The 14,286-nt window shown below is 44.4% G+C and overlaps 1 protein-coding gene and 1 pseudogene across 3 annotated transcripts in view; one reads left to right on the forward strand and one right to left on the reverse strand.

The window, feature by feature from the left end:
- PRKCE (protein kinase C epsilon) overlaps positions 1 to 14,286 on the forward strand; it is a 548,717-nt gene that overhangs the window by 343,668 nt on the left and 190,763 nt on the right. For all 3 annotated transcript variants that reach the window (XM_060116774.1, XM_060116775.1, XM_060116773.1), the window contains 4 exons: positions 4,716 to 4,858; positions 7,473 to 7,569; positions 10,391 to 10,590; positions 13,373 to 13,546. In XM_060116774.1, the coding sequence (XP_059972757.1) occupies positions 4,716 to 4,858; positions 7,473 to 7,569; positions 10,391 to 10,590; positions 13,373 to 13,546 (614 nt within the window). The remainder of the gene's footprint in view (positions 1 to 4,715; positions 4,859 to 7,472; positions 7,570 to 10,390; positions 10,591 to 13,372; positions 13,547 to 14,286) is intronic.
- Positions 1,615 to 2,355, reverse strand: LOC132501225 (pleckstrin homology domain-containing family F member 2-like; annotated as a pseudogene).

A 14,286-nucleotide genomic window follows, 5' to 3' on the forward strand; every position in this document is an offset into this window, starting at 1 on the left:
TGCAGCATACAAATGGAGAGAGTAGTGTAAAATGCATCAAGTTTTATATGATAAATATACTTTCAACCTAATGGCTGCTTCAAAAGCAAAGAGTGAAAAATTACCTCTTCTTAAAAGCCATCTAGACTGACTCAGTAAAGTTCACAATTTAGGAAGATCAATTGCTACTCTATTTCCATAGATTGCAAAATGATTTCAGAAACAGATTAAACATACAGTTGTTTTACAAAAATAGAAATATTGTTTGGGACTTTACAAAACTTTATAAAATATAACACTATATTTGTAAATTCAAGATAGTTTCACATTGAAATAGAAAATACTTCCACAAATATGAAGCCTAGGCAAACTTAACTGGTCTCTCCTAACCATTCTCATACATTATTTCTTCCAAATCTTCAACCTAAGTAGATCTGTGCTCTAGCATGATATTTTTTTAAAGAGATTGGTTAATTTCAAGAAGTTGTATAAGCTTTTTCATTCTAGAAACAATGTTAAAGCAGATGAATTTACATCTAAAAATATGTCTCACTAAAAGTAGAAATAATGCAGTGACAATTTGTATTTGATAAATTTCAAGCCAGATTCCTCAGAATGACAGTTATAATTTGGTACCTACAAAAAGTAAAAATATACAGTAATCACAACTATTTTATGGAAAAATATTTATTCATATGGAATAAAGAACCTCTAAATTTAGTTATTTGTAGCTGTCAAATGAGAAGTATTTTCTAATCACACCCATTTATAACATTCATTTTACACCTCAAAGAGCACCAGTGTATTTTTTTTTTTTTTTTTTTTTTTTGCAGTACACGGGCCTCTCACTGTTGCGTCCTCTCCCGTGGCGGGGCACAGGCTCTGGACGTGCAGGCTCAGCGGCCATGGCTCACGGGCCCAGCCGCTCCGCGGCATGTGGGATCTTCCCGGACCAGGGCACGAACCCTTGTCCCCTGCATCGGCAGGCAGACTCTCAACCACTGCGCCACCAGGGAAGCCCAGCCAGTGTATTTTTAAAACAAACTAAAAAGTGAGAAGGTAGGGTTTTATTACATGCAACAGTGCTATTATGATAAGGCACCACCTGGTATATGAAAAAGCCAAAGTATTTCCAAAGCATGTATTTCTGTTACTGGTGTCTTAACCTTTAGATAGGATGGTTAGAAAAAAGCTAATAACATTATTAACTGACCACATCATACTCCTTTTCCATCATTCTTTGCCTTTAGTTTTTCCATATTACAGAACATATAATAAACAACAGTATAGTACATGATATGGTAAATAAACATCTTTTCCCAACCATTCAAGAAAACAGTGTAGAATTAAAACAAGAATAAGAAACCAAAAATTTTTCTGATATATTCACAATAGTCTATCCCTATAGAAGAATAGGGAGCTGGGGGAGGTGAGGAGAGAGCGGCAGCAGCAGTTGGGGTTGGGGGATGGTAACAGGACCTATTTTCTATAGAATATATTGAGGCACATAGGTTAAAAGTTTCTCAGGCAAATTCATTGCTAGAGCAAAACTGACAGAAAGCTCAGGATTTTACATTCGCCCCAGAGCTGATTTCTCAGATAGTCACATCTGATTAAATATTTCAAAATATTCCCCTAGTCACTGCTATCATCATCGTCATTATCATCAGATACATCATTTAAAGGAAACTTCAGTGACTGATTATAAGAGTCCGATCTAGTAGGCTGGCACCTGGCCATGTCCCCAGTAGAAAGCAGGTCATAGTAGACCTCACAAATCCTCACAGGCTTAGAGGACTGGCTGGGAAGAAGTCTCTTTTCAGAGCAGGGCCCACCGACAACAAAACCACATTTGCGGCAGTGGTGACGACGATTAACGGGTGTGAATTTTGCTCTCTCACAGCGCATACATACAGTTGCCTCAGAGTCAGGAACCCAGACAGCAGCATGTTCATACTGGGTGTCTTCCCACTTTAGGAGAGCAAATCAGTAACCCATTTATCTATGTGATTCATCCATTCTGATTTCTCAGTGGCAGAATAAACTGCAAATGATTTAGTTGGCGTCTTGATCAGCCATCCATTCTTCAAGTCTCCCTCATCTGTGAGAGAATCCATTGTGGCATTTTCCAGGGGAATAATATGTTATTTGTTATATTTTTTCTTCTGGATGGCAATATTGCCATATACAAGAATATCATTAAATAAGAAAAACTGCCTTGCTTTAGGCTTTTTTTGTGCACAACTTAGTCAATACTCCTTCTCCAATAAGAACCCATCCAGGTGTAGTTAAGGGTTAGCCAGCTGCTCCAAAACAGTTTTCTACTATATTTTTACGTCTAGTATTTGCTTCACTGTTTGCCAAGCGATCCACCATCTTTTGCTAATAGCCTCCACACTCGGGAACTCCACACTCCAGAGGCCCTCCTCTCCACATGCTGCCTCTCCCCTTCTGCCTGAAGAACTTCTTTTAACATTTCTTGCAAGGCAGGTCTATTGGCAACAAATTCCCTCAATTTTTATTTGTCTGAGGAAGTCTTTATTTCTCCTTCACTTTTGAAGGATAATTTCACAGGCTACAGAATTCTGCATTGTTTTTTCCCTCTCAGTACTTTAAATATTTCACTCTACTCTCTTCTTGCTTATGTGGTTTCTGAGAAGAAGTCAGATGTAATTCTTATCTTTGCTTCTCTGTAGGTAAGGTGTTATTTCCTTCTGGTTTCTTTCAGGATTATTTTTCTTTATCTTTGATTTTATGCAGCTTGTATATGATATGCCTAGGTGTAGTTTGTTATTGGTTTTGATTTTTGTCATTTATCCTGCTTGATGTTCTCTAAGCTTACTGGGTCTGTGGTTTGGTGTCTGACTTTAATTTGAGGGCACTCTCAGTCATTTTTGCTTCAAATATTTCTTTTGTTCATTTCTCCCTTTTTTCTCCTTCTAGTATTCCCATACACATATGTTACACCTTTTGTAATCATTCCACATTTATTAGATATTCTGTCCCTTTTTTTTTTCAGTATGTTTCCCTTGCTTTTCTGTTTTGGAAGTTTCTGTTGACATATCCTCAGGCTCAGAGATTCTTTTCTCAGTTATGTCCATTCTACTAATGGGCCCATCAGTGACCTTCTTCGTTTCTCTTACAGTGTTTCTGAGTTCCAGCATTTCCTTTTGAGTCTTTCTTAGAATTTCCATCTCCCTGCTTGCCCATCTGTTCTTACATGCTGTCTACTTTATTGATTAGAGCCCATAGCATATCAATCATAGTTGTTTTAAATTCCTGGTCTGGTTATTCTAACATCCCTGCCATGTCTCAGTCTGGTTCTGCTGCTTGCCCTGTCTCTTCAAACTGTTTTTTGCCTTTTAGTATGCCTTGTAATTTTTTTTTTTTTTGATAGTCAGACATGATGTGTTGGGTAACAGGAACTGCAATAAAAGGCCTTTAGTAACATGGTGCTAAGGTGTTGGGGGAGGGGAAGCATTCTGTAGTCCTATGATTAGATCTCAGTCTTTCTGTGAGCCTGTGCCTCTGAACTATGAGCCTTACACATGTTTCTTAGGGTCCCCCCCTCCTCCACCTTATGTGGGACAGGATAGCTAGCATGGGCTGGAGTTGGGTATTTCCCTTCCCCCAGGTTGCTTAGGATCTGATAAAACTACAATAGTTTAGTCTCTGGCAAAATAGCTTCTCCTGAGAGTAGGCCTTGTTAAGAACAGGGTGCTCTGGTATATTTCAAAATCCTTTCCCTCTCCCCCTGTCATAAGCAGGAGGGAATTTTTCTCCAATGTTCACTGTGAGAAACCTGGTCAGACAATTAGAGGTAAAGCTCCCAAAGTGTGGGAACCCCTATGACGGGGTCAGCCTAGAGTCTTTGACTCTCAGACTTGTCCACTCTGGGACCCCAGCAGTTCGCCACTTTCAGTGCCAGCTTCCCTACCCTGCACTGGTTTCCACGGGGTTGCTGCTCGGGAGTTTCTGCTCCACTAAGTTGTGATTCATATAGTTACTTGTCTGTCTCTCCCTCAGGGCAGCGGTTTGCCCTCTGACCTTACTTCTCTGATAAATCTTAAGAAGAGTTGTTGATATTCCAGTTTGTTCAGCTTTTTACTCATTAGGGCAGAGCAACAACTTCCAAGCTCCTTATGTGCTGGCCTGGAAACCCAAACAGTTTACATCTTCGCCTTTGATGTCCTACACCAGGGACAGTGAAGTGATGTGGACAAAACAGAGACATTCAAGCGTGGCCTTTGTCCCTTTGAACCCAGATTTTGGATTTGAAAGGGGCCTTGGAGGTCACCTCATTCAGTCTCCTTCTTTTCAGATGAGCATCTTGATAGGCTGTACTGTGGGCATCCCTCTCTTGGGAATATTCCCACCTTTCAGCAGAGTAATAGAGTGAACCGTGTACAGGGGACCCATTTGGGTTCAGCATCCAAATGAACTTTCTTCAGAGAAACCAGTTACGTCCTGTGGTCAGTGTTCTGCTCCCTGAAAGGAAATTTCAGTGTGATTTTTATTTATCCATAAACTGGTGACCTCCGTATGGTGGTTTGATGGATGGTTTTAGTTCTGTGTGAGGGGATGATGGGTGATCTTTCATGTTTCTTTTTTTTTTGTCTTTCTCCATTTTCCAAATTCTAACAAATGAACATGTGTTCCTTTTACAACCAGCACAAAATGAGGTAATGTTTTAGGCTGTGACCATTTGGAAGCCTCTCCTCTGTGCTTCCTTACAGTCTGCAAGATGAACGTTCACCGGCGCTGCGAGACCAACGTGGCTCCCAACTGTGGCGTGGACGCCAGGGGCATTGCCAAAGTGCTGGCTGACCTGGGCGTCACTCCAGACAAAATCACCAACAGTGGCCAGAGGAGGAAAAAGGTAACTGGCTCTTAGGTGGTGTTTCTGGAGCTCTTTGGGAGCCAGCATCTCCGTGTTGGCTTCCCGAGAGTCACTTGGAGTGAAGTTCTGAGACTGCTGAGTTTGAGACACTGGACTTGAAGCAGCACGTGCTTCAAGAAAAAAGAAAAGGTCAGGCAGGTAACATGAAAGTCTCCTTCGGTTCCAGAGGTGGGGAAAAGCTAAGCAAGTCTCAAGTGTGGTGTTTCTTAGGGGAACGTCAGCTTCAAGATGAGGATTCTGGAATTCCCTCCAGAAAAGACTCCACTCTAGACAGGGAAATAGACTTATCTGCCTCCAGGACTGGCATGAAAGCAATGTCAGTGCTCAGACTTTGCCTCTGGTATCACTTTAATGAGGATAAATGGATGAAGAGCTGGAACCACATTCTTTTCTAGGAAGCAAGCCAAGAAGATTTGTGATAGTGCCGGTACTCGGCTGCCCGAGGAATATTGTTATGTCCCGTGACATGAAACATCTGGGCCTGTCTTTGGAGACCAAAGCCCTGTCTCTATCCGTGTGACGTTCTGAATGTCAGTAGGAAGAGATCCATTTGCTAAAATGTTATTTTGGTAAGTCAGGGCCCACAGATGTAAATAGAGCTAAAGGTATCCATAGCATTTTGTTTGAAGACCCTTCTTAGCCTTGGATCCTAGCCTAGAAAATGTAAGAATTCTCTGAAAGACTAAGTTATGAGAAAATTGGAACCATGTTAACTGGGCAAGAAATCCTGGTGGGGGTGGGTGGCCCTCGTTGCCCGGTATCAGGCTTTTTTTTTTTTTTGGTGGTACGCGGGCCTCTCACCATTGTGGCCTCTCCCGTTGCGGAGCACAGGCTCCGGACGCGCAGGCTCAGCGGCCATGGCTCACGGGCCCAGCTGCCCCGCTGCATGTGGGATCCTCCCAGACCGGGGCACAAACCCGTGTCCCCTGCATCGTCAGACGGACTCTCAACCACTGCGCCATCAGGGAAGCCCAGGCATTTTTTTTTTTTTTTTTTAACTAGAAAACAAGCCTGACTCTGGGCACCTCTACAACTTGACTCCCAAACGTTGTCCCTGAATTTTCGCTTGAAGTACCTTCTGGAGGGTATTTTAGAAGCTGCCCATGCCTTTTCCCTGCTGCCTCTCGGAGGAGCCTTTTCCCTGAAATGGGAAGGTTTGGGGTGTTTCTGTCTTCTTAAACTTCTTCTTCCTTACCTTTCCAATAAACAAAGCAGTTTTTTAAGGATTGGAGAAAAAAACCATTCTCTTCTCTGGTTAACTGTGAGATTTTGTGCTTCTGGTGGCTCTTCTCAGCTCTGTCAGTCCCGCTGGTGGAAACAGGACTTCAGTTATTGACCCAAGACATCGGAGTTGCAAGCAGAATGTCAGCACCCAGAATGCTGGGGCTCCACCGAGGAGGCGGGTTAGACGAACAGCCTGTGATGACGGTGTTGAACACACACATTTATGAGCTCTACAGGGAGCCCTGTTCAGGAGACATGATTTTGTTTCTTGCTAGAAGTAAACTGAGGCAGAATCCTTATTGTCATGAAACATTTCAGAGAAAACTCAGTACCTGCCCCCTCCCCTGTATTTACATGGGCCATAATGGCAGTAGCCAGGCATCGTCTATCTGCCCTGGATTTGGGAGATCCTGGAGGTAAGAAGCCAACATGGAGAAATTTAGGAAGGAACAAAGTCAAAGACTAAAGGACTTCAGTCCTGATATTTGTATTGCTTTGATGCTTTTAATGCAAAAGCTGGAAAAAGTCAAGTGAACCAAATAGTAGCTCAAGTTAGTACGAGAGGATGGGAGACAAGTGCCCTTGGCCAGAAGCTTAAAGGGCTTCTTTGCAGGAGCATCAGGCTTGCTAGAGCTTTGGTTCCCTTAGCATTGCCCCTTGCAAGTAGTCCATCATCCAGAAAGAACGTGTGTGCACAGCAGGTAGATCAGGAGTAAAAGGGAGAAGAAGGGCTTGCAATCTCAGAGTCGAAACCTCTGACTTAAATGGGAACTTAAAATGGATATGCCAGCACCTACGCCAGGAAACAGACTTCACTGGGGGTGTCCTGCTAAAATTTGCCAATTGCCGACAAATACCGATAGGCCTGAAGATGTTTATTGAGCTTCTGTTATGTGTATCACTCTCTGCAATCACCAGGGAATACAAATCCTAGATAGGGTCTTACTTTCAAAGAACCTACAGTCTACCTGAGTAGCGAGCCCCAAACTAAATAAAGCTGAACAAGGTAATGAATAAATGGCAAGCGGCTGTTAGAGGCAAGTGTCAAGTTGCTCTGGATGAGGTAACTTGCGTTTCTTGGGTAGGCAAAGGAGGTTTCATGGAAGGGATAAGGTTGGGCTTTGCTTAGAAAGGTCAGCTGTATTTGGATAGAATAAAAATCAAGCAAACTGACATCTCTTGTTTTCTTCCCTTTAACTGGCAAATGAAACCTTGAGTCTCTGCCTTCAGACTGTCAATTCAGCAACTGCTACTGTGCGCCAGGGACTCCTAGGGCCCCTGGCATCGTTTCTTGATGCTTTTGACCTCAGGGAAACTCCCCACGCTCCCTTCTGATCCCTCTCTCCCCTCGTTCTCTCCCTCTCTCTAGCTCATTGCTGGTGCTGAGTCCCCGCAGCCTGCTTCTGGAAGCTCACTGTCTGAGGAAGATCGATCCAGGTCGGCCCCCACCTCCCCTTGTGACCAAGGTGAGACTCTCAGATTTGCTTCTTTACCTCTGAGCTCTGTCCTTGGAAGGACGAGGGAGCCCGAGGCCCCTTCATCCAAGCATGGCCTTGTGAGCAGAAACAGCCAGCAGCCCTGGAGGGTCTCCAGGTGACCTTTCCCAGCTGACTCCTTAGCTGTGCTTTCCCTCTACAAGGCTTTCTTGAGGGTGAAGCACTAAATGGCTGTGCCAGCCTGAAATCCGCCCGCAGGCAGGGTGAGAGCGAGCGAGCTGGGGTGCTGTGGTTCTTTTTTTCTTTTGCCTCTCCCTGGTTTCACGTTCAGGAGAGGGAGAAGCCCTTCTCTTACCCCGCTGCCCAGCGTCTGCTCCCAGGCCCATCAGCACTGCTCAGTTGAGTCTGACTTACTTCCTCCCTGACTCTCATCCTGGTACCTGAAACCTGAGAACAGGGCAGGAGTCGGGGAATGGGTTGGGGAGGGCGTCTACCACGTGGGTGGGTGGGGATAGGAAGGTGAAGCTGGCGAAGAGCCTGCGAGAAGCAGTGGGGAGGAAGCCAGCTCTAGGACTGACTCCCCTCTAGAGCTCAGCTCAGGACGTTTCCTTCCCTGTCAGAATGTGCTGGAAGTCATCAGAGGTTTCTGAATTCTACAGGCATCCAAGGATGCCGAGGCTGAGGAGGGACTTAACATGTTTAAGACCTTCCCCTCTGGTGACCAGAACCAGATCTCACTGGGAAGGGATTTTTGCATCGGCAGAACATTCACAATCATTCATGAATCATAACAGTAGTGCCTTGTAGCCCCTTTTCTTTCGTCTTCCTTATCCTGATTTTATGCTCACGCCAACTCTCTTGTCCATGCTCCCTTACCATCCCCAGGTTACAGGGTAGGAAGTGGAAGGCAGAGAGTTGAAAAGGTTTTGTCCAAAGGTCAGGAACTAAGTCAGTGGTAAGGGTGAGACTGCGCCCCTCCTGGCATAGGGACCCCCTTCTCAGAATCCATGCCATCGAACCCTCCCTGGGGGTCATGCCTGTGACCCAGCCCTTCTTACCTAGGAGTAAATAAAACAGCTGCGAGGGGGTGTGCCAGTCCTGAGGCCACAGAATACTTGGTCTGAGGCCCTCTCCATGCTGCTCTGGTTTACTTTCTACATCCTTATACCCTGCTTCATTTCAGAAGAGGTTTGACCCACCTGTTAGTAAGCTGACGGTACTCTGGGGCCTCCAAGCAAGCAGGTACTGTCCCGGCCCAGTGTGGGTATTTTCATGTTTCCCTTTTTTAATGCTGAGATCCCCTTTGAGAGCTTCAAGGAGACAGGGTCATATGGTAAAGAGACCCCAAGTAAGGGATGAGGTGCCCAGGTTTCTAGGCCTGGTCCCTGCCCAGAGTGCTGTCCAGCCTTGGCAGGACACCGTGCCCCTCAGGACCTCTCTTTGGCCCCAGTCAGCGCAAGTACGGCATTTCCCAACAGTGCTGTGAGCACAAAGGGACGTGAAAACCCTCTTAGCAAGACAGGGCGTTATTGCAGAGCAGAAATAAGGCACTGTTCCTCTTCCCTCTGTTGTCAGAACACATAGAAAGACATTTTCTTCAAGTTTTGATAATCCCCAAGCATCCAAGTTCTGTCTTCCAAAATCCACTTATTAACTTGCCTTGGAAGTTAGGCTGAGAAGCTCTGTGCTGAGACCAAAAGTTATACTTAGTTAAGAGTAAGAGATAGAAAACTGCAGAATTGGCGTGGGCATATCTGTAGACTCGGGAGCTGTCTTCACCCCTCCCCTCTACCCTGCCCCGACACATCTCAGAGGAGTCAAACTCCAGATCCAAGGAAGATCTCCAGGTCCCTGGAGTGAGCTCTCATTGGCCTCAGTCCTTCTGAAAAGAAGCCAAAGTTGTCTCTGTGTCAATCAGCACGTGGCCACTAATGCGTGATTCTGATTCCCAAGGGTCAGTAGTTTGTGTTCCCCTCCTGTGATCCCAGTTATTCAGGAGCATCTTTTAAAAATAGTTTATGCTTAAGATGCCCATTTCTGCACAGAGGAGTGTACGTCTTGGTGAATATATAGCTAACAATAAAGCTTCCTCAAATAGAAAAGGTCAAAGGATCATCCCGCCTTATCATCCCCAGGTAATTCAGGTCACATACTCTGGAGGGGCACAAGGCTGTGTCATAGTTGTGAAATCGTACTGAGGAATCCCTGTCCCGTCCAAGATAAATTTGCAGCATGTCACTCTTGGGAAGCAGTTCTTTTGGTAATGATAAGCCCATTGCTCATTTTGTTAGATAACCTTGTGTAAGATGGGTATTTAGAATAAACCCAGCAACAAGGCCAAATAAAGTCCTTTAGAAGGCAAAGGCTTCTTAGTCCCAGCTATTGAAACAATTACCTCACCAATAATTACTGTAACAGTGGTTCTCCATTAGTCATTGTTCTGATTTTCAAAGGAAACTGGAAGGGTACCTGTTGCCTTTGGGACTCTGCGAGGTTCCAGAGAAGGCTGGGATTCCTGTATTACACCTAGAATAATGGAATAAATAGGCTACTGGCTGAAGGGGGCTTTCGGAGAGGTGGCCTGGTCCCAGAATAAAAGGAAGATCTGAAGGAGTTGGTTGGCGGGGACGACTTCCTCTTTGCATGCCTAGGCCTTGCTGTACGTTAGGTGCCAAGGAAAGTGTGCAGAGCAAATGAAGACACGTAAAGGGATGCCCCACTGGGTCTGCTGCTATGAAGAACCAGAAAGAGGGTTGAGAGCTCATGGGGGTAAATTCTGAGTATTAAATCCTAATGGGAAGGGCTCGTGAGGTAATGCGCTAATGCAATATCTTGTCACCCTTGGCCCTAGAAATAAAAGAACTTGAAAACAACATCCGGAAGGCCTTGTCATTTGACAACCGAGGGGAGGAACACAGGGCAGCATCATCCACTGACGGCCAGCTGGCGAGCCCGGGCGAGAATGGTGAAGTCCGGCAAGGCCAGGCCAAGCGCTTGGGCCTGGATGAGTTCAACTTCATCAAGGTGTTGGGCAAAGGCAGCTTCGGCAAGGTCTGTGACATGCAGGGGCAGGGCTGCTGGTTTGATCCAAGATTAAGTGATGAACATATCAGCCTAGTCTGATTATGTTTTCCTTCCTTGTTGAGTGCAAATGGCCCGAGGCCAAGCAGACAGGAGCCAGCACTCTGCTGCTAACTAGCTGTGGGACTTCAGTGTAGTCATTCCAGCTCTCTGGGATTTAGTTATTCTCGTTTGTCAAATGGAGACAGGAATCAAATGAGAGAGTCGGGGAGAAAGCACTTGGAACGGTTTAAATTGCATTACGTGTGCTTGGCATCCCATTATCGATAATAGTAACGATAGCTTTCTTCCCTTCAGAGATCCGTCTGAAATTCTGGCTTTAATTCATCATGAAGACTTTGGAAATGAACTCTAGAATCTCTGCCCTCAGTGAACTTGGGGCTCAAAGGAAATCTTAGCATGTATTACTTTGGAAATATAATGTTATTCAACTGACTTTTCTGCCACTGACTAAATGTCTTGTTTGTCCTCTGCACCTGGCAAGAGATTGAGCACAACTGTCTCATGTCTTGGATGAGGGATCACTGCCCTCGGTTCCATTCTCCCTCTCCTGCTCACCCCGAGCCCGACACAGCGATGTGGGGCGTGGGTGCAGAGTGTGCCCGCTAAAGTATTTGCAGTGATCAGCCAGAATTCTGAAGGTGGGGTGAGATGGAAAAATAATCCCGGTTTATTTTAGAAAGAAGAAGGAAGGGCAGAGAGCCTAGGAAGCTGGTTAACACTTCAGTTCAGACCCCTGATTATTCCTGCTCTTCCCAAAGCCATGCCTGGGGGTCGATGGGAGTCATCTTTCTAGGACTTCCCAGAGCAGAGCGCCGGTGCTCTGGGGCCCAGGTGCCTGGCTCTGGTAGCTCCCAGGGGTCCCATGCCCTCACATGTCCTGGACTTTTGCAGGCTGAGCTGCAGACCTGCTCCACTTCTCTCCGAAGGGAGTGGCTCTCTGGAACCCCCAGGCTATGAGACCTGGTTCTTAACCCATCTCACCTGCCCCATCTCATCCTGAGATCGCAGTGGCAGGAAAGGAACTGGGATTGGCTTAAATGGCAAAAGATGAAGCAATCACATTCTTTGGAGACTGGTTAAATAAGAAACAGACCCCAGTCCTCTGAGGAGGCATAACTCTGGGTTGTGAGCAGGACCTGGTTTAGTTTTGAGCAAGATTCAAGGGGAAAGGAGCAGGCTCAGAGTTTCCAGGTTTTCATAGGGTATAAGCAGGATGGGAACTTTGATGACTCCAGAGCATTTAGGTTGCTTCTTCAGAGAAATTGCAGCCAAAGTTTGAGCCAGTTTTAAAGAGTTTGTATTATATGTGGGCGACAAAGGTCTTCAGGGTAACATCCTGAACACCCTCATGAAGCCTCTGAGTTACTGTTCTTTAGCTCTACTAGAATACTGTACTTAGGAGTTATTTAATGGGAGAAAGTCTTGTCACATTTATAGGGAAATGAGTGCAAAAACATCAAATGATAGGAAAACTTTAAGAAAATAGAACTGTTGATTTGCTCTCTAGAGAAGGAATCACATTCCCAGCTTTAAAGCTATAGAGGAAACCATAAAGGTAAACAAGGACAGATTCGACTACATAAGATAGGGGACCCGGTTCAATAGAAAAAGATAACAGAAAATCATAAAACAGTCTTAGAAAAACATTTGCAAAAAGTGAAGTGGTAGTAACTTTATATACCAAGCTCATACAGATGTGTAAGAAAATAGATAACTAGATGGAGGAAATTGACAAATAATTCACACAAAAAGTAAATATAATTAGAAAACAAATATTTTTAGTTTCATTACCAGTTAAAACAGCATTGAGGTACCATTTCACACCCATGACATGAGCAAAAATGTTTTTTAAGTGAAAGCACCCACTGTTGGTAAATTTGCATGAAACTAAAGCACTTCTACGTTGCTAGTGGCAGATTATATTGTACATCCTCTTTGAAAGTCAGTTAGGAAATGTGCAAAATATTTAACTCTATAATCCACTTCTAAGGCTTTCCATCTTAAAACTGTGATATAAAAGAAAGAAAAAATTATATGTATAAAAACGCTTGATGTAGTTTATTTATATAATACTTAATAATTAGATGTAACTCAAGTGTCGAATATGAGGTAAATGGTTAAACTGTTACTGATATACTTGAATTGAGTATCAGCAACCACGATATGGTGGAGACCATGTAGAGAAATGCTTATGAAATAATGTTCAGTTAAAAAAAATCTATTTGCTGTACTCTAATTGCAAGTATGACAAATTATATGAACATACCAGTAATTATTTAATAGATGTGCATTGAACTTTTCTTTGCCTGGACACTGTTAGAGATTAAAAATAAATAAATTGTAGTAGCTGTATTAGGATGGGTAGTCTTTACATTTTAAATACTATTATGTGGGGCTTCCCTGGTGGCACAGTGGTTGAGAGTCCACCTCCCGATGCAGGGGACACGGGTTCGTGCCCCGGTCCGGGAGGATCCCACATGCCGCGGAGCGGCTGGGCCCGTGAGCCACGGCCGCTGAGCCTGCACATCCATAGCCTGTGCTCTGCAACGGGAGAGGCCACAACAGTGAGAGGCGCACGTACCACAGAAAAAAATAAATAAATAAAAATTAAAAAACCATTATATACTATTATGCTATTTAAAATTAAAGAAAACAAAGGAGTTAGTTTTTAAAGCATTTGATGTTGACTTGGGTTTCTTTTGATTCCCTACAAGTATAGACTTAACGGGGTGGTTTTGGTTGATTACAGGTCATGTTGGCGGAGCTCAAAGGCAAAGATGAAGTATATGCTGTGAAGGTGCTGAAGAAGGATGTCATCCTTCAGGATGATGATGTAGACTGCACGATGACAGAGAAGAGAATTTTGGCTCTGGCGCGGAAACACCCGTACCTAACCCAACTCTATTGCTGCTTCCAGACCAAGGTATGTTTTAGAAGAAGCTGGTGGACCTCCATCTTGGGGTTGTGCTATAGGACACTATGGTATCTTGACTGTCAGATAAAAAAATCAATCATAGATCCCCTGCATTCTTTTCTCAAAGACCTTGTAAAGTGGAATGGATTTTACCCTTGAAAAGATCAAGGTATATTTGAACAGTATTCTCTTTTTTAAGGGCAAGGGATTTTCCATTCAAGGTTATGCTTGTGAAGGGATGAGAGGGCGATAGAAGTCTTTGCAGATGTAGCTGGACAAAGCTGAATGAGTAACCCCGGTGTTTGCTCCTTGGAGAAAACAACAGGCATGGTTAGTCCTTTCTCAGCTCCTAACTTTCTGTCACTAGGCAAATCCCTTAAGTTCTTTATGGCCTTCAGATCAAATGAAAAAAAGAGTAAAGGCCGCCCGAACCACATCTAACCTGTGTAATGTCATATGAGGTAAAGGATGTGAACAAGTGCTTAAAATGCCATCGTTGGGAATTCCCTGGCGGTCCAGTGGTTAGGATTCGACGCTTTCACTGCCGGCCCGGGGTTCGATCTCTGGTCTGAGAACTAAGATCCCGCAAGCGATGTGGCATGCCAAAAAAAAAAGGATGCCATCGTGAACCACGCGTATAAGGTGACATTTTAAAACTACCAAGTAGGTGCCTGGGGACCAGAAGGTGGCAGTAAAGAAATGAAAATAATCTGTAAGTACATTATGGAGTCTGACCGATGAGTATCCTT

This window comes from Mesoplodon densirostris, chromosome 14, assembly GCF_025265405.1.
Source record: "Mesoplodon densirostris isolate mMesDen1 chromosome 14, mMesDen1 primary haplotype, whole genome shotgun sequence".
In the NCBI taxonomy this organism is placed as follows: domain Eukaryota; kingdom Metazoa; phylum Chordata; class Mammalia; order Artiodactyla; family Ziphiidae; genus Mesoplodon; species Mesoplodon densirostris.